The 20,109-nt window shown below is 40.2% G+C and overlaps 1 protein-coding gene across 1 annotated transcript in view; it reads right to left on the bottom strand.

Annotated features, from left to right (window-relative positions):
* The window catches only part of man1a1 (mannosidase, alpha, class 1A, member 1), a 178,053-nt gene that overhangs the window by 93,056 nt on the left and 64,888 nt on the right, over nt 1-20,109 (bottom strand). Inside the window, exon 4 of the mRNA XM_085246727.1 lies at nt 29-109. Coding sequence (XP_085102853.1) covers nt 29-109 — 81 coding nt within the window. The remainder of the gene's footprint in view (nt 1-28; nt 110-20,109) is intronic.

Genomic DNA, 20,109 nt, shown 5'->3' with positions numbered 1-20,109 from the left:
ACAGAGGAAGGTTTATTTCTCTACTTACCTCTTTTCCAGACAAGTAGTAGGCGGACAGCAGACCTCCAACAAATCTGATGTTCACCTCAAACACCGACACTTCTGCATTCTGCGGCAAAGACAAAAGAAAAGAAATATGAGACGAAATATAACTGCTAACTACTCATGAATACACATTTCTTTTCCCACAAACAGTGAGCTAAGAAAGCAGACAACTCAAAACTGAAACGTTCCTGGGCTTCTTCTTGGCCTCAGGGAGGAGTAGACAGAGGTGAGCTTTTCACAGTCTAGACAGATATTTTCAGGCTGATGCTGTAAACAGCTGAATAAATTTGAATACCAGGTTTCTCCGCGCTGCTACGAATGACCGAGTAGCCAAATGAGTGTGTTAGAACTGAGCCAGGATGAATGAAAGAGAAAGTGGCTTATCCCACAAAGTGTTTGCATGAAAGCATCTGCTCAGGAGGCGTGCGAGTACGCCGCATGAGTAGGGTTGTGGAAATCTTGTGAGATCAGGTTCACTCGTGCAGGGAGGACATTCAGGAAACTTGCGCAGGACCACTTGGCAAGCACGATTGGCCAAGGACAAAAGAGGACTGTTACACCGGTTGACATATGTAATGATGCGATAACAAGGAGCATTTATACTGAAGCAAATCATGTGTGCTGCATGCTCCTTTCCATGCATCACTCCTTGAATGCACAACATTAGGTATGTGGCAGGTTTTTATAAAGGAGTTAAGGCATGTTAACTATTCGAGGCAAGCTCAGAAAAGGGAAGAACTCGGTTTCCCCAGATTGGGGGTGGGGTGGGGTGACTCTGGTAAGTGATCTCTGATAGACCAAGAAGAAGGAAATTCCCTCACTAAAAGTTTCAGAAGTTTTGAATAACTAGGGTTAGCCATGCTTTGTGTATGGCTAAGGATGGTACATTAAAGAAGGGATCTACCGAATGTTTTTAGTTGAGAACCAGCACCAAATTTTCCAAACCATCTGAAACATATTGTTCCCGGGCAGCAATCCAGAAACCCTCACAGTATGTTTACAGCTTGGTACAAAAATGTCTTTGATCTCTGCAGGTAATTTCCCCATGACTGTTAAATGTCATCCAGTTGGGTAGTGGACACTCTGTCTGACAGGTGTGCTCAAATGTAGTCAACAGCCTGGAGTCACACCTCTCCTTTCTATTTTGGAGCATTTTAACAGGATTATCGGTCCAACATTACGGTCCCCTGTGGGCAGGCCATCCAAGATGTTGCTTTAGTGTTTAGTGAGCAAAACTGATATTAAAAAAAAGACACTTCCTGAAGTCTTTCAGGACCATTCTTTAGTTTGCTCTGACTGGCTGGATGTGGGAACAGAAAGATCATCAATCTGCCCATAGATCAACTTTGATTTTAATGTTATGTGTTTGGGGAATCTGCCAACTGTACTCAAAAAACCAGACAGATATTTGAAAACTGCAGCTGAGAAAGCAATGACTAAGGAATGGTTAACTGAAAACTTTCCAACAATCACTGGAATTAGAGCTGGGCGATAGAACGATAACGATATGTATCGCGATATAACTTTTACTCGATAGAGAAATTAAGCTATTGCGATAGACCTCGCCGCTCTTGTTCTCAAAGAAAAAAAAGGTCAGCCAATCCAAATTAAGTAGTAGTAAGCAGCGTCACGTCGCGTGGCGTGGCTTGTTACGTACAGCACAAGTGCCAAGCTGCAGTGTGTTTGTTTGGGAAGCAGCCAGCGGGTAATGGAGCCAGCGCGTAATGGAGGAAATGAGTGTGCCGACTAGAAAAATCAACCGAGCGTGACCGAAGAGAAAACAGATGATGGTTCCAATGCCGGAGAGATTGTCGAACGGAAGAGCCATAGAAGTTCCGTAGTGTGAAGGTATTTCGGCTATTTCAAGTCTGACAAAAAACAGAGTAGCGTGCACTGTAAATTGTGCCGAAAGCAAGTCTGGAAATACAATAAACTGGAGCATGCGTCACACTGTGCGCCACGTTATTGTTTCGGTGAAATGAATTTCTACAATACTGTTACTGTTAATTGTACTCTCTGCAGTGTTTAAATGCTTACATATACACACAGTTACTGTCCCTCCACACATACGACTCTGTTCTGCTTCTATGCCCCAGCTTTGTTTACTTTTTCCCACCGAGGCTTCTAGACTTCTGATTGGCCAACATTTCTGCATGGTTAGGAATCTAGCGCCACCTGCTGCTTTGGCATGTTCATAGCAGCGTTTTCCTTCATTTCTGCCTTTATGTGTGGACGGGATTATTTTTTAAAACGAAAACGGAAAATCTCAGTTTTCAAAAATACCCGTGTACGTGTGGACGTAGCCTCAGTCTCTGACTGGAAGCGCTAATTCGTCATTCGGCTTTTGTCAGACTAAAGTAACTGTTAAAACTGTTTGAAAAGCTCAGCTATACAACAAGGAGAGATTGAGAATTTCCTTTTAGTTCTCAGTTTATTTGATATTGACAAAAGTTAGTCAGTTTTGTCTGTTCTTCTGTAAAACAAACTAAGATTTATTTTTAGAATTAATACTTTGTTTCTAAGTGGAATTGACAATTTAGTCTGTTTCGTTTGTTCTGTTTTGAAACTTAAACGCTTTAGCGGCTGCCTTTTGTGTAGTTTGCAATATTTGCCTTTATTTATCTGAAAAAGTCTCATGTTCCTTAAGTACATCTACCCTGTTGAACTTATTATGGGAAATAAATATTTAAATAAAAACAAGCTGCTGATTATTTCACATTTTACTTGTGAGCAACGGCACATTTAAATCTTACAAATATAGTTATTTGGCTTATATCGTGATAGATATCGTTATCGCCTGAAATGAAAAAAAAAAACATATCGTGATATGAAAAAATCTCATATCGCCCAGCTCTAACTGGAATGGACAAAAATTGTTCAGGAGGTCCAAGACAGAATAACTAATCTCTCTGACACTAAAAACGACCCTATTCAGAAGATACCGGGGAAAACAGAAATCACATCTAATGGTAAAGTCTAATAGTAATGACGATATTTGTCTATTTTTATGAATATTATGCTTTTTCAGCAAAATGCTGGAATTGAATAAGCATTAGAAATGTATCCATAGAGATGGATCATAAAGAGTTTTTTATATAAAATAAACAATGTTAGACAAAAATTAGTATTATAGTATTATTAGTATTATTAAAAAGTATTATTTGAATGTCATTGCTCTGAGTGATGAGTCTTAGTATTGTTAAATTCAAACAAATTAGCTATAAAACACAAGATAAATACTAGTCTAGTATGCAAGCATTACTTTTTCAAATGTATGACACACAGTTGTGTGACTTTTTAAAGAACTACCTGGTTAATAATATGTAATCCTTTGTTATAGTTTATGCAAAGGACATCCCTTAATGTATGTGTCAAAATTTGAGTTATTCTGACCATTGGTTCATCAGCATATTTTTAAGTTTGACAGGAAAAAACAAAGAATGCTGATAAAGCACTGCATACCTTGAAGGGCACACGTACGGCAGCCTGAAAAAGAGAAGTGACTTCCAAAGTTTTTAAAGAAATCTTTAGGTACCAAAAACCGCCTTAAAAGCCGGAGATAAAGTGTGCCATCTTTAAAAACACAATACATTTATTTCTGGGCAGAATTAATGGAGGGAAAAATAACAAAAAATTTAAAGTTGTATAGCCATTTGTCTCAGTAGTCGAACAATGAAGCGTAATTTCTCTCTCACGTCCGTCCTTTATGAACAGATTCCCGAGGCGGATGAAGTTTTTGTGCTTGACTGACAGCTCTCATAAGTGACTGCTGTCGACTAGAGATAGGATAACAGACTCTGCAAGGGGGAGGGGAAAAAAACAAATTATGTGCCACACAAAATGTGTCCTGTCTTTTTTTCATCCCCAAGTCTTAGTGACTGATTGAGTGGGGAGATTGCAGCACTAATTCGTTCTAATTACAATTTAATTATTTGTTTTAACACTTAGGCAGCTGTAATCCAAAAGTACAATGAATACTTCTTCCTACGTTTTAATGTCTATTGGCAGCGGAGGTTTAATAAGCTAAAAGATGATGCTTTACATCAAAGTCAAAATTTTAAAAATACTTTAATTTAATTTTAAAGACGGAAACATCTTCAGCCAGCAGTCATCCTGCAGTGTTTTGTGACTGTGTGAAGAAGCCAACACTGCTTTAAACTGCTGGACAATGACCCTCTGAGTCAGCAGCAGTGTGACATTATCTCACTCCTGACAGAGCTGGCAGGCAAGCAGTCAAGTCTCCTGATGTTGCAACATTCGGTCCATTACACTCCGCACAGGAAACTGACTAAGCATGGGCTTTTCCAAGCAGAGAACTAATTAAGGACTGAAACAAGATGAGCCCAGGAGATAATGTTCCCAGCAACAACTCATCAGATCAAAGTGTATCCACAGATCTTGCATGGCCAGTTGTAAAAATCTAACTGTACCGGCCTATAAGTCCCGCTATCTCATCACAAGAAATGTTGTTTCAGTGTTTTGTAATGAACAAACCGTCCCAAGAGTGTAACAATTCCAACTCTATTCCTCTTTGCCTTTCAAAAGATTCAGGACTTCGCTATTTAAGTGAAAATAAACAGTAATAAATTACCAGTGGGGCTCTTAAAGTCTCAAAGACTAAGTGAGGTGTCACACTTTCTCAGGTGTTGTGGTACAAGCAAACGTTGGACACCATTCCAGTCGCTACATACACAGATTGTGTGATCCCACAGGCAAGAGTAAAATCTATTGGTTTACAAAGGAGGAGGGAGGATCTCTAAACGATGATCTGACATATGGCTCTTCAGGAAGAATTTCATTAATCAATCCATCTTCTTAACAGCTTATCCTATTTTTAAGAAAAAAAGAGTATTACAATCTTGCCAGATATTATTGCATGTGGTGCAAATATAGTCATAGAAAAATTGGATGACTCCATCCAACCTTAAGGACTGTAAGCCTCTGTGGTAGCCTGATGATGGCCTATAGGATGAACGATAATCCTGGCAAGCACATACAGAAAGTACTGGAGAATACTGACTTTAATATTAGAGAAATATTTATGCTCTATGTACTTCATGTCCTCTTTGTACACATTTCAATGGCAAACGCATTAGTAATGGCATCACTTTAATATTAATACGTCTCAAACAACTGCTATTATTTTCTTTGTTTTAATCTCTTTCACTTGCCTTGTTCCTTTGCTTTAAAAATAAGCAACCCAAACGTAAAGTTGAACCTTTTCTTCTGACTGTTGATACTCATTTTCCTGCTTCGTTTCACCCCAAATGCTTAATTGTTGCTAATAATACATGATGCCGGTTAGTGTTTTTCTTCAGTGAAATCTGGGTTGGTTTTTTGTCAGACTTACATCGGCTAACTCAGTTGATATTTTAACCCCAGTGAGGGTGGTTTCAAAGCCGCCTACAGAAACCTTCCCATTAAAAAGCATTTTAGTGGAATATCAAAAGCAGCTTTACATCTCGACATTATGCTACTGCAGGAAATGATCACAAAACAATGGGCTTCCTGCTGTTACAATGCCGTTTGACTGACAGGGCGACTGCTGGCAAATACTGGAAATCAGTAAGGATTATGCACAAAGCAGTGGTACCAAAAATTCAGACGTGGAAACCTCAACGAGTAAAACATCCAAAACATGCACAGTTTCGGAGACAGTAATGAGGATTAAAGCTGATCTGAAGGAATAACTGACAACACTACTTGAGCTTTTATATATCATGTTTGGTGGATGTATGTTTTGGTTTTCAGAATTAGACTTCATAAATCTGATATCAGAACCATGCTAAAAGAAAGACAAAGAAACTGCTTTGCTGTTTCCCCCGAATGAGGAGCTCTTAACGGGGATGTTATAATGAGGACGGCAAACATCAAAGGAAGGAGGGAAAATGTTTGTGTTTAACTCTTTAACATGTGCCCACACAATTAATCAGCAAAAGCAGAAATGACATACAGTAGATGAGATATCCACGTCAGACTTTGTGTAAGAAATCTGCACTAGATCTGTAACTTTTAAGTGTAATCTTTTATTAGAATTATAAGCCCTTCCACGAGTGGACATAACAGCTGAGAAGTTCTAGTTGACAAGATTTATATCTGATGAATCAATATTCCCCAGGTGGCAATTACGATCCCGTGTGCTTGCTCGCAACTTTCTACAAACTAAAGTTTAACATGTTCCTTTGTGTAAATGTATGTAAATACTGAGCAACTCGTGCAGAAAGTGCTCTAAAAGCACTTTAATATTATTCACTGTTTGCTTTACATATTCACATACGCTCATTAGAAGTAAACTCCTGCACCATGAGCATACAATTACAAGTTGATGAATAATAAACCTGGAAAACTCAAGAGCAACATATCAAACATTATACCTGTACGTGGGCTCTCTCTCTGGGTTTTTATTGATACCATTATGGAACAGAATTCAGCGTCAATACACCAATTTCCTGGATGCTTCCAGATGTTCAGGAGAGTCAAAGTGGCATAATTTTTAACAATTTTGGTAACACATTTATTGTTGGTAACGCATTTATTGTATTGGGATCCATTATCAGCAGAGCTCTTTGGAACACCAGGTAATTGTTTCTAACCTTATAGACAGCAGAAAATTACATTAGTCTATATATAATATCACTAAGGACACATTTCCTGCATTAAATACTGGAATGTCAGGCAGTTTAGAGCTTAGTATCTTTATTAAATTGTGTCTTATCCTTAAAATGAGCACAAGCCTATGTCTTAGCAATGGAAATGCACTTTAAATAAAACTAAACTGTTATTGCTGTTAAAAAAAAAAAGTGCATGCTCACAGGCTGCTTCCTGTACAAAAACGTGGTAAAATCTTTGGTTTAACGTCTTGATGCATTCTCAATCATCCAGGAAAGTAAATCTCCAAAAGTTGATTCTGTTCATGTGGACGCAGCGTTTTGTGGGAGAAACGTTTCGTCACTCATCTTCAGGAAGACTGAAGAAGTCATTTGGATGACGCTACGTCCAAAATCAACTTTTAGAGATCTTTGGTTTAAACTAAAGGGAAACTAATGCTTATGCACTGACTGTATATAAAAGACGGATATAGCCAGTTCCCCATCACCCACTGGTTTCTAGGCTTAGCATCAGTGAATTTTTATTTACACATTTAAATAGTATTAAGGCTTAAGTTCACAACACTATGGGCCTTAGCTTTGTGTAACACTTAAGTGCTGAGCTAGTTACTATAGCTGTAGTCACTTCTCTGCTGCATTATATCCGCTATTGAATTTGGTTTTGGGATCTCGTTTGTGCTGTTGGTATTATGTGAATCATTTTTAGTACAACTTATTACAGGAGTGTATTTAGGCCAATAACTCAACACTACACGCTCTCTTCCAAACGTGGTGTTTGTACCATTCATTTTTATATGCAGTCTAAGATACATTCACAAGCAGGGTTCATCTAACATCCAAGTTAAGAGAGCAACAAAGAGCCCTCACTGTGATATGTATTTATACACCTGCTCACCTTTTCATGTATCTATATAAAGGTTAGATTTCATACATTAGGTCATAGGCTGGATCACATTCATTCAAACTTCCAATAAAAACATGCCTTTCAAACTGGAAAGTAGCACCGTGTGACCTACAGGAAGTAATGACATGTTTTGCTATTTTTCACAAGCTCACAGTAAAACTTTACAGCCTCAGGAGTGCTGCGTGAAAGCATGTGTCCTTGGTAAGGACCTTTCAACTTGAAGCATTTCTTTAAGTGTGCTATACTGAGTAGACATCCATACTTCTGTAATTCAGCGTGTTGTGGATTAAAAAAGCTTTTAAATTCCAAGTGATGACTCAGTGGAGACACATGGGCAGAAAACAAACCAGGCCTCCAAATGTGATCTTTCTTACTTTCAATTAAATGTCTGTATATACAACACCTCCTCCTGTAAGACCATTTAAGACTGACAGTAAACATCACACCTTCTCAAGAATTTATTTTCACTCCTCTGTGTTGGTCAGGAACAAATCTCAAAATGAGAACTGATTTGGCTCGAAGCTCAGCACACAGGTGGTGATCTAAATTTGGGATTTCCGCCAGTAGTAGACTCTTTTTTTTTTCTTAAGTGGGACTGTTGTATTCAGGAAATCTGTGAGCAAACAGTTGTGATTTCATTTGCTGTTGCAAGAAACTCAGCGTCACATGACAAACTAAACAATGCTGAGTGTAAGCACCACTTGACCAAAGCTGCTAACTGCTTTTTGAGTTTAGTTTCATCTCTGCAGTTATTTAGATGCCAGACACTTGGAACACTTAGAAGATAATTTATGACATGGCATGAATAATCCAAATCAATCTTTTTTCAAGATCCAAATACATGAACCACCACAGTTATTGTGGATTTTGCAAATTACACACACAAAGTACTCAAACTAGACCTTCTTGCAGTGCTAACCACCACACGATCATGCCACCAGATATAAACAGAGAGATGTGTACACCACGTTTATTTTGTATAAGTGAATGTGAACTAATACATGTTTGGATTTGTTTTTAAATTAAAGTAAGGAATTTATATATGAAAAGTTTCTGAGGGAGTTAGGAGTTAGTTATTTTAAAAAAAAAAGTTGTTGAGATTTTTCTCTATTTTATCTTCAGATATTCAAGTGACATTCGTCCACTGTTCAGTAGCCAAGCCGGTGATTCTCAAATAGGGAAGGTGGAGCATGGATGATCGGGGGGGGGGGGGGGGGGGGGTAATATTTAGTGAAACCCAGTTAAATGTATGTCCTTTTTATAGAGGAAAGTATAAAAAATGCTTGTACTGATGATTATTTGAATGAAATTTGACTCCCCCCCCCACACACACACACACTTTTTTCCCACCTTATTAGTTTATTTAGAAATGCATGGCCTAAGAACGATAAATTTACATGCATTTAAATTCTTAAAATTTAATAATGCAATACTTTATTAAACCTCTTGAATTAAAGCTGAAGTCTTCATTATAATCCACTATGGTGGTATAACAAGGTCAAATTCATGAGCTATGACTCTTTTCTACCAGTCTTTAGGAAATCATTTTCAAATTAAATACCTACAAGCAAATTATCAGGAAATTAAAAGACATTTTAGAACCTTATTCTTCAATGACACTTTTATTGACCTATAGGAAAACTGGTCTTCTGTGCAAAATGTTTGAGGCATTTTCGCTACGAATGCATCAATCCGATATTTGGATCAGATATTGCTCTGATCCCGAAACAGATATTGTTGCCAGCAAGCCGATCTAGTCAGCTCAGTTCTATGTTAGTTTTTGTTCAGCATACCATGCAGGAGAGCTAACACAGCAAAGAGGAAACTAACTGTAAAGCAACACCACCTCGGAGGCGTTTCAGACCGGCTACGCCAAAAGCTTTTTCATTTCATGTTTACATAACTTTTACTTAACCACAAGCTGTGGTCTAGTTGACACAACTGAAACTCACCTTACTCTGCTAATAATTTATCAGAGAGTTATATATGTTAGAAGGTAGAAGGATGCTGGTTCAACATAACACCTGTCGAGGACCTTTGATTACCCGCACAGTAATTCTGTGATGCAGTTAAATATTGTTTCTGTCATGATCCTGGGTCTGCTGACCCAGCGTTTTGTGTTTAGTTTATGTAGCCTTCAGGTTTCCTAAGTTTATCATTATCATGCCTAGGTGTTACTAGTTATTTTCCCCTCGTGTTTCCACTATGTTAACACTAGGAAGGCCCAGAGCCCAGCCATTTGGCTTTTCTACCTTTAAAACCCGGAGAGCAGCCAAATGGCTGGTAGGCTTTTAGCTAAGCTTTAGCTTCAGGCAAGTGGAAGCTAAATTGGCTAGTCATTCATATGTAAATTGGGTTGTTACCTGGGAATTCTGGAGGGAGGGGAGTGGGGGTGTGTGGATGAGGGGGTGGGGGAGCTGCTAAAAGCGGTGAGCTTCCTTTTGTTTCATCTTGATGCATTCTCAATCATCCAGGGAAACAAATCTCCAAAAGTCACCAACTTGGAGTGTTTCAGTTTGCCATCTTAGGGAGAAATCAACACACATGGGTGTATGTCCTTTGTTGCTGAGATTTATTGATAAAAACAGTACAAAAAATCAACCATTTGTACACATTTTTACAAATAATTATAAAAAGTGAGTGAGTACATTTCGACATTTTCAGCAATCACTCACAATCCTGGCACTGCCATGGTATCTGTAGTCTGCATTTACCACATGTGTATCTGTTGCAGTGAACACATCGCACAGTGGCATGATTGTTCTTGCAATTGTGTTTGACCTGACACATGGCTCTTTTTCCAGGGCTAGGTGTGGAGGGTTGTGTCAAAGGCAACTGTTCTTTTCTTGCCTTCTTCGCAGCTACATGAGAGTGAGCTAACTCCCTTGCAAGCTCCACCAGGAAGTCCACCCGTCTTTCCTTCGTCCCGGAGCATGCTTGATACAGCACATGTGCATTCAGTGCTGCCATGTCAATCATGTTATAAAACACGGCAACTGGCCAGCGCCGTGTTCCTCTGCGGACAGTGTACTCCCGAACCATCTGGTCCATCACATCCACGCCACACTTTGTTTTGTTGTAAAGGGTGACAGTGTTTGGCTTCCTTTTGGTAGTGTTATCAGTCTGAACCACGCCGTGCATGCTGCTAAGAATATAGACTGTCTTCTTCCGTTTGGCCGCATACGCCGTCAGCGTGGCAGCAGATGTTGAAAACACCTAAGAAATAAGATAAATTGTTATTTCCATAGCACTTTTACACACAATGAAACACATAAACATAGAACCAGAAAAGACCTGCAACATACCTGAGTGGTGAATTCATTGCGATCTGTCTGTCTAGTGGATTGAGGAATTTCCCTGCGAATCTTGTTGACTGTGCCGAGGATGGTGGTTTTCCGTCTAAGAAGTTTTTGCGCAAGTGAAAGCGATGTGAAAAAATTGTCCGTGGTAACATTTCTGCCCTTGTCTAGGAATGGTTCCATCAGCCTCATTACTACATTTTCAGAAAGTCTCTCCCCAGTGGGACGACTGGGGTCCTTGCCAAGATATGGGAAGACATTGCAAATGTACTTGGATTTTAGGTCGCAAGCCACCCAAAACTTGATCCCAAACTTGTCCGGCTTACTTGCAATATACTGCAGGAAACTGCACCGAGTCTTTGATGGGAAAAGCTGTTCATCAACGGTGATATGTAGACCAGGGTTGTAGCACGTGATGCAGTTGGTGACAAATGATCCCCACAAACTGGAAATTGCAGCGAACTTATCAGTCTTTGCTCGATCACTGCGGGTGGACTTGTCATCAAAGCGTAGGTGTTGCATGATTTCTTTGAAGCGGTTTCGTGCCATAGTTCCAATTATCTGTGGGTTTCCCAGGTTTGCTGACCAGCAGTCATTTAGAGATGGAACCCTGGTAACCCCCCGCAAGATGACAATTGCAATAAATGCCATTAGTTCAGGGAGGTCCATGAACCAATGAACATGCTCCGTTTGCTGTGCATGTTGAACAGTCCATTCTTGAATGCTACGAAGCATGTCAAGAGTGACAAAACACAGGAAGCTCTGAAGGCGACTCGTGATATTTCTCCTGGCCTTAGCCGTTGGCTCTCCATCTGCAGCGTACGCTTCTATTGGGGTGAAAGGGAGACAGGTCCCCACCTGTTCTTCACGCCACACTGTGCCATCTTTCGCTGTCTCAGTCCCCAAACAAGCTCTCTTTTTAGGTGCAGAAGCAGTCTCCTCATCTGCAGTGTGAACAAATTCAAATTGTGAGCAATGGGAAGGTCCAGTATCTCCTCCTCTGTATCAGAATAATGTCTGAAATATCTTACTTACAAACTACATCCACTTACTTATTTGAAATGAAATAGGAAATAACATGAAATGCAACTAACCGGAAGACTGATCAGACAGCTCTGAGTCCGAATCCGGCTGAACTTGTAGGTCTTCTCCATCCGAGTCACAAGGGTCGACTTCCCTCAGGATCATTTCCAAGGCCTGCTGAGTGGTGAGTCTTCTCTGCATTTTCTTTCCTTGGAGAGGAGGTCCGTACACCACAGAATTCTTCAGGGCAATGAAGGATTAGGCTAAGTGTAGTGAGATTGTATCATATATATAGGGCTTGGCTTCCTGATCAATGCTCCACTACCAAAAGGAAGCCAAGCCCTGCCACCCTTTACAACAAAACAAGGTGTGATCACATTGATGCCACAATGGACGACTGATCAATGCTCCACTACCAAAAGGAAGCCAAGCCCTGCCACCCTTTACAACAAAACAAGGTGTGATCACATTGATGCCACAATGGACGACTGATCAATGCTCCACTACCAAAAGGAAGCCAAGCCCTGCCACCCTTTACAACAAAACAAGGTGTGATCACAGGGCTTGGCTTCCTTTTGGTAGTGGAGCATTGATCAGTCGTCCATTGTGGCATCAATGTGATCACACCTTGTTTTGTTGTAAATGCCACAATGGACGACTGATCAATGCTCCACTACCAAAAGGAAGCCAAGCCCTGTGATCACACCTTGTTTTGTTGTAAAGGGTGGCAGGGCTTGGCTTCCTTTTGGTAGTGGAGCATTGATCAGTCGTCCATTGTGGCATCAATGTGATCACACCTTGTTTTGTTGTAAATGCCACAATGGACGACTGATCAATGCTCCACTACCTTTTTTTTTTTTTTTTTACTTTGATTTTTATTAGGTTATTTTATCATTGTGGACATACAGTAAAGAAAATAACAAACAGACATACATATAAACAAACAGAGTCTGGAGTTTACATATCTTTCTCCATTTATCACATTGCAGAAAAAAAAAGAAAACCTATTATGTTATTTCATTTGTGTCACTTCTGAATGTTTTCCACTTCCTCCATAGTCTGTCGTATTTACCTCCCATCAGTCTAATGTTGAGTGTTATTTTTTCCATCTCTGAGATATCCTCTACAATACTGATCCAATCCCGCTGGGTGGGAGGATCTGGATGTAACCACTTCTTTGTAATTGCTTTTTTTGTTGCGGCCAGAATTATTTTGACTAAATACACGTCCTCTTTTTGTATGTATTCTTTTATGTTTCCTAGATACATCACTTGGCAAGTATTTGGGAATGTATAACTCAAAATATTATCCATATTCATTTTTAAGTCTTCCCAATACTTTTTAATTTTAATGCATTTCCAGAATACATGAGAATGATCCGCTTCCATTTCTCCACACAATCTCCAACAATTTTGTAAACTTGAGGTCAGTTTGCTTTTTATTTTGGGTGTAATGAAAAAACGTGTCAAATTTTTCCAACAAAATTCCCTCCACAACGGCGAATTAGTTGTACTGTGTTGCAATTCACACATATTGAGCCATTCTTTCTCTGTTATTTTTATGGTCAGTTCAACTTCCCATTTCTTTTTAATATAGAGTGTTGAATCTTGTCTATTTTCTTCTAATGACCTATAGAAGGTGGAAATAGTTTTAAATTGTTTATGTTCATAGCAATCTTTTACTTTTCCGACAACCCCCAGTGGTTTCCCAAGCCAGTCAGATTTTATTTGTTTTGCGTAGTAGTCCCTAACTTGCAAATATCTAAAGAAATCTCTATTTTCCAATTTGTATTTGTTTTTTAGTTGTTGGAAACTCATTAGTCCTCCGTTTTTCATAAGGGTACAAACTGCTGTAATCCCTTTTAGTTCCCACTGTTTGAATGTTTGGTCCAATTGTCCTGCCTTGAAATTTTTATCATGTCTAAACCATCTGAGTATAAATAATTGTTCTTTTAACTGACATTTTTCTATTACTGTGTGCCATATGTCTAATGTAAATTTCACAATTTGATTCATTCCACTTTTATTCTTTGTCATTAAATGTTTGTCAGAGATAAAAATCTGAATGTTGTTTCCCTCGATTTCTTTCTCAATTTCCTTCCATCTTGCCTCATATTCTGGTCTACACCAACCAGCAAGTGGTCTGAGTTGGGCTGCATAGAAGTATTCCCTTAGGTTCGGCAAGGCCATCCCTCCCTTGCGCTTCGGGAGTTGCAGTGTTGTTAGTCTTATTCTGGGCTTCTTCCCACCCCAAATAAACCTTGATATCAACACACATGGGTGTATGTCCTTTGTTGCTGAGATTTATTGATAAAAACAGTACAAAAAATCAACCATTTGTACACATTTTTACAAATAATTATAAAAAGTGAGTGAGTACATTTCAACATTTTCAGCAATCACTCACAATCCTGGCACTGCCATGGTATCTGTAGTCTGCATTTACCTTGGCTTGGCTTCCTGATCAATTGTCCACTACCAAAAGGAAGCCAAGCCCTGTGATCACACCTTGTTTTGTTGTAAAGGGTGGCAGGGCTTGGCTTCCTTTTGGTAGTGGAGCATTGATCAGTCGTCCATTGTGGCATTTACAACAAAACAAGGTGTGATCACATTGATGCCACAATGGACGACTGATCAATGCTCCACTACCAAAAGGAAGCCAAGCCCTGCCACCCTTTACAACAAAACAAGGTGTGATCACAGGGCTTGGCTTCCTTTTGGTAGTGGAGCATTGATCAGTCGTCCATTGTGGCATCAATGTGATCACACCTTGTTTTGTTGTAAATGCCACAATGGACGACTGATCAATGCTCCACTACCAAAAGGAAGCCAAGCCCTGTGATCACACCTTGTTTTGTTGTAAAGGGTGGCAGGGCTTGGCTTCCTTTTGGTAGTGGAGCATTGATCAGTCGTCCATTGTGGCATCAATGTGATCACACCTTGTTTTGTTGTAAATGCCACAATGGACGACTGATCAATGCTCCACTACCAAAAGGAAGCCAAGCCCTGCCACCCTTTACAACAAAACAAGGTGTGATCACAGGGCTTGGCTTCCTTTTGGTAGTGGACAATTGATCAGGAAGCCAAGCCAAGGTAAATGCAGACTACAGATACCATGGCAGTGCCAGGATTGTGAGTGATTGCTGAAAATGTTGAAATGTACTCACTCACTTTTTATAATTATTTGTAAAAATGTGTACAAATGGTTGATTTTTTGTACTGTTTTTATCAATAAATCTCAGCAACAAAGGACATACACCCATGTGTGTTGATATCAAGGTTTATTTGGGGTGGGAAGAAGCCCAGAATAAGACTAACAACACTGCAACTCCCGAAGCGCAAGGGAGGGATGGCCTTGCCGAACCTAAGGGAATACTTCTATGCAGCCCAACTCAGACCACTTGCTGGTTGGTGTAGACCAGAATATGAGGCAAGATGGAAGGAAATTGAGAAAGAAATCGAGGGAAACAACATTCAGATTTTTATCTCTGACAAACATTTAATGACAAAGAATAAAAGTGGAATGAATCAAATTGTGAAATTTACATTAGACATATGGCACACAGTAATAGAAAAATGTCAGTTAAAAGAACAATTATTTATACTCAGATGGTTTAGACATGATAAAAATTTCAAGGCAGGACAATTGGACCAAACATTCAAACAGTGGGAACTAAAAGGGATTACAGCAGTTTGTACCCTTATGAAAAACGGAGGACTAATGAGTTTCCAACAACTAAAAAACAAATACAAATTGGAAAATAGAGATTTCTTTAGATATTTGCAAGTTAGGGACTACTACGCAAAACAAATAAAATCTGACTGGCTTGGGAAACCACTGGGGGTTGTCGGAAAAGTAAAAGATTGCTATGAACATAAACAATTTAAAACTATTTCCACCTTCTATAGGTCATTAGAAGAAAATAGACAAGATTCAACACTCTATATTAAAAAGAAATGGGAAGTTGAACTGACCATAAAAATAACAGAGAAAGAATGGCTCAATATGTGTGAATTGCAACACAGTACAACTAATTCGCCGTTGTGGAGGGAATTTTGTTGGAAAAATTTGACACGTTTTTTCATTACACCCAAAATAAAAAGCAAACTGACCTCAAGTTTACAAAATTGTTGGAGATTGTGTGGAGAAATGGAAGCGGATCATTCTCATGTATTCTGGAAATGCATTAAAATTAAAAAGTATTGGGAAGACTTAAAAATGAATATGGATAATATTTTGAGTTATACATTCCCAAATACTTGCCAAGTGATGTATCTAGGAAACATAAAAGAATACATACAAAAAGAGGACGTGTATTTAGTCAAAATAATTCTGGCCGCAACAAAAAAAGCAATTACAAAGAAGTGGTTACATCCAGATCCTCCCACCCAGCGGGATTGGATCAGTATTGTAGAGGATATCTCAGAGATGGAAAAAATAACACTCAACATTAGACTGATGGGAGGTAAATACGACAGACTATGGAGGAAGTGGAAAACATTCAGAAGTGACACAAATGAAATAACATAATAGGTTTTCTTTTTTTTTCTGCAATGTGATAAATGGAGAAAGATATGTAAACTCCAGACTCTGTTTGTTTATATGTATGTCTGTTTGTTATTTTCTTTACTGTATGTCCACAATGATAAAATAACCTAATAAAAATCAAAGTAAAAAAAAAAAAAAAAAGGTAGTGGAGCATTGATCAGTCGTCCATTGTGGCATTTACAACAAAACAAGGTGTGATCACATTGATGCCACAATGGACGACTGATCAATGCTCCACTACCAAAAGGAAGCCAAGCCCTGCCACCCTTTACAACAAAACAAGGTGTGATCACAGGGCTTGGCTTCCTTTTGGTAGTGGAGCATTGATCAGTCGTCCATTGTGGCATTTACAACAAAACAAGGTGTGATCACATTGATGCCACAATGGACGACTGATCAATGCTCCACTACCAAAAGGAAGCCAAGCCCTGTGATCACACCTTGTTTTGTTGTAAAGGGTGGCAGGGCTTGGCTTCCTTTTGGTAGTGGAGCATTGATCAGTCGTCCATTGTGGCATCAATGTGATCACACCTTGTTTTGTTGTAAAGGGTGGCAGGGCTTGGCTTCCTTTTGGTAGTGGAGCATTGATCAGTCGTCCATTGTGGCATCAATGTGATCACACCTTGTTTTGTTGTAAAGGGTGGCAGGGCTTGGCTTCCTTTTGGTAGTGGAGCATTGATCAGGAAGCCAAGCCCTATATATATGATACAATCTCACTACACTTAGCCTAATCCTTCATTGCCCTGAAGAATTCTGTGGTGTACGGACCTCCTCTCCAAGGAAAGAAAATGCAGAGAAGACTCACCACTCAGCAGGCCTTGGAAATGATCCTGAGGGAAGTCGACCCTTGTGACTCGGATGGAGAAGACCTACAAGTTCAGCCGGATTCGGACTCAGAGCTGTCTGATCAGTCTTCCGGTTAGTTGCATTTCATGTTATTTCCTATTTCATTTCAAATAAGTAAGTGGATGTAGTTTGTAAGTAAGATATTTCAGACATTATTCTGATACAGAGGAGGAGATACTGGACCTTCCCATTGCTCACAATTTGAATTTGTTCACACTGCAGATGAGGAGACTGCTTCTGCACCTAAAAAGAGAGCTTGTTTGGGGACTGAGACAGCGAAAGATGGCACAGTGTGGCGTGAAGAACAGGTGGGGACCTGTCTCCCTTTCACCCCAATAGAAGCGTACGCTGCAGATGGAGAGCCAACGGCTAAGGCCAGGAGAAATATCACGAGTCGCCTTCAGAGCTTCCTGTGTTTTGTCACTCTTGACATGCTTCGTAGCATTCAAGAATGGACTGTTCAACATGCACAGCAAACGGAGCATGTTCATTGGTTCATGGACCTCCCTGAACTAATGGCATTTATTGCAATTGTCATCTTGCGGGGGGTTACCAGGGTTCCATCTCTAAATGACTGCTGGTCAGCAAACCTGGGAAACCCACAGATAATTGGAACTATGGCACGAAACCGCTTCAAAGAAATCATGCAACACCTACGCTTTGATGACAAGTCCACCCGCAGTGATCGAGCAAAGACTGATAAGTTCGCTGCAATTTCCAGTTTGTGGGGATCATTTGTCACCAACTGCATCACGTGCTACAACCCTGGTCTACATATCACCGTTGATGAACAGCTTTTCCCATCAAAGACTCGGTGCAGTTTCCTGCAGTATATTGCAAGTAAGCCGGACAAGTTTGGGATCAAGTTTTGGGTGGCTTGCGACCTAAAATCCAAGTACATTTGCAATGTCTTCCCATATCTTGGCAAGGACCCCAGTCGTCCCACTGGGGAGAGACTTTCTGAAAATGTAGTAATGAGGCTGATGGAACCATTCCTAGACAAGGGCAGAAATGTTACCACGGACAATTTTTTCACATCGCTTTCACTTGCGCAAAAACTTCTTAGACGGAAAACCACCATCCTCGGCACAGTCAACAAGATTCGCAGGGAAATTCCTCAATCCACTAGACAGACAGATCGCAATGAATTCACCACTCAGGTATGTTGCAGGTCTTTTCTGGTTCTATGTTTATGTGTTTCATTGTGTGTAAAAGTGCTATGGAAATAACAATTTATCTTATTTCTTAGGTGTTTTCAACATCTGCTGCCACGCTGACGGCGTATGCGGCCAAACGGAAGAAGACAGTCTATATTCTTAGCAGCATGCACGGCGTGGTTCAGACTGATAACACTACCAAAAGGAAGCCAAACACTGTCACCCTTTACAACAAAACAAAGTGTGGCGTGGATGTGATGGACCAGATGGTTCGGGAGTACACTGTCCGCAGAGGAACACGGCGCTGGCCAGTTGCCGTGTTTTATAACATGATTGACATGGCAGCACTGAATGCACATGTGCTGTATCAAGCATGCTCCGGGACGAAGGAAAGACGGGTGGACTTCCTGGTGGAGCTTGCAAGGGAGTTAGCTCACTCTCATGTAGCTGCGAAGAAGGCAAGAAAAGAACAGTTGCCTTTGACACAACCCTCCACACCTAGCCCTGGAAAAAGAGCCATGTGTCAGGTCAAACACAATTGCAAGAACAATCATGCCACTGTGCGATGTGTTCACTGCAACAGATACACATGTGGTAAATGCAGACTACAGATACCATGGCAGTGCCAGGATTGTGAGTGATTGCTGAAAATGTCGAAATGTACTCACTCACTTTTTATAATTATTTGTAAAAATGTGTACAAATGGTTGATTTTTTGTACTGTTTTTATCAATAAATCTCAGCAACAAAGGACATACACCCATGTGTGTTGATTTCTCCCTAAGATGGCAAACTGAAACACTCCAAGTTGGTGACTTTTGGAGATTTGTTTCCCTGGATGATTGAGAATGCATCAAGATGAAACAAAAGGAAGCTCACCGCTTTTAGCAGCTCCCCCACCCCCTCATCCACACACCCCCACTCCCCTCCCTCCAGAATTCCCAGGTAACAACCCAATTTACATATGAATGACTAGCCAATTTAGCTTCCACTTGCCTGAAGCTAAAGCTTAGCTAAAAGCCTACCAGCCATTTGGCTGCTCTCCGGGTTTTAAAGGTAGAAAGGTAGAAGCCTGGGCCTTCCTAGTGTTAAGTCTCCCCTGCTTTCATGTATTTTATGTCTGTGGCGTATGTTGTCAGTCCAGGTTGTCATGTTTATATCTCACTGTTTCCTGTCTTATTGTGAAGAGGTCTGGTGTGTCTGTGTTCATCGTGTTCAGTTTTACTCTCCCATTGTCACGTCGTTATGTTCATGTGTGTCAGCTGGTTCCCCATGTGTTGCCACTTCCCTCATTATCCTCCTGTGTCCATTTAGTCTGTGTGATCTCAGCCATTCTTTGTCAGGTCGTCTGCTCATCCATGTCTCATCTCCAGGTACCCATGTCAGTTCATTATGGTTAAGGTTTTTCATGTTTTGTTATTAGTTCACCCAGTTTAGGTTATTGTTTAGTTTTCACCGATGCCCTATTATTTTGTACCCTCGTTGCTAACCTCAATAAACGGCTTGTTTTGTTAATCCACACCACGTTTTGGTCTGCGCTTGAGTCCTTCCCTGCAACACATACGGTCTTCCCCCAGCCAGACCGTGACAGTTTCACTTCAGCAGAATAGAAGAGACTCATGCACTACTAATACTAGATGCTTTTGTGGGCTACACAGTGGGACAGTGGGTAGTAGGGG

This window comes from Mchenga conophoros, linkage group LG15 (assembly GCF_057382185.1).
Source record: "Mchenga conophoros isolate Kocher_MC1m ecotype Shallow Benthic linkage group LG15, M_conophoros_male_GT1.1, whole genome shotgun sequence".
NCBI lineage: Eukaryota > Metazoa > Chordata > Actinopteri > Cichliformes > Cichlidae > Mchenga > Mchenga conophoros.
The sequence above is the reverse complement of the archived record's forward strand: the minus strand, read 5'-3'. Positions and strand labels throughout refer to the sequence as shown.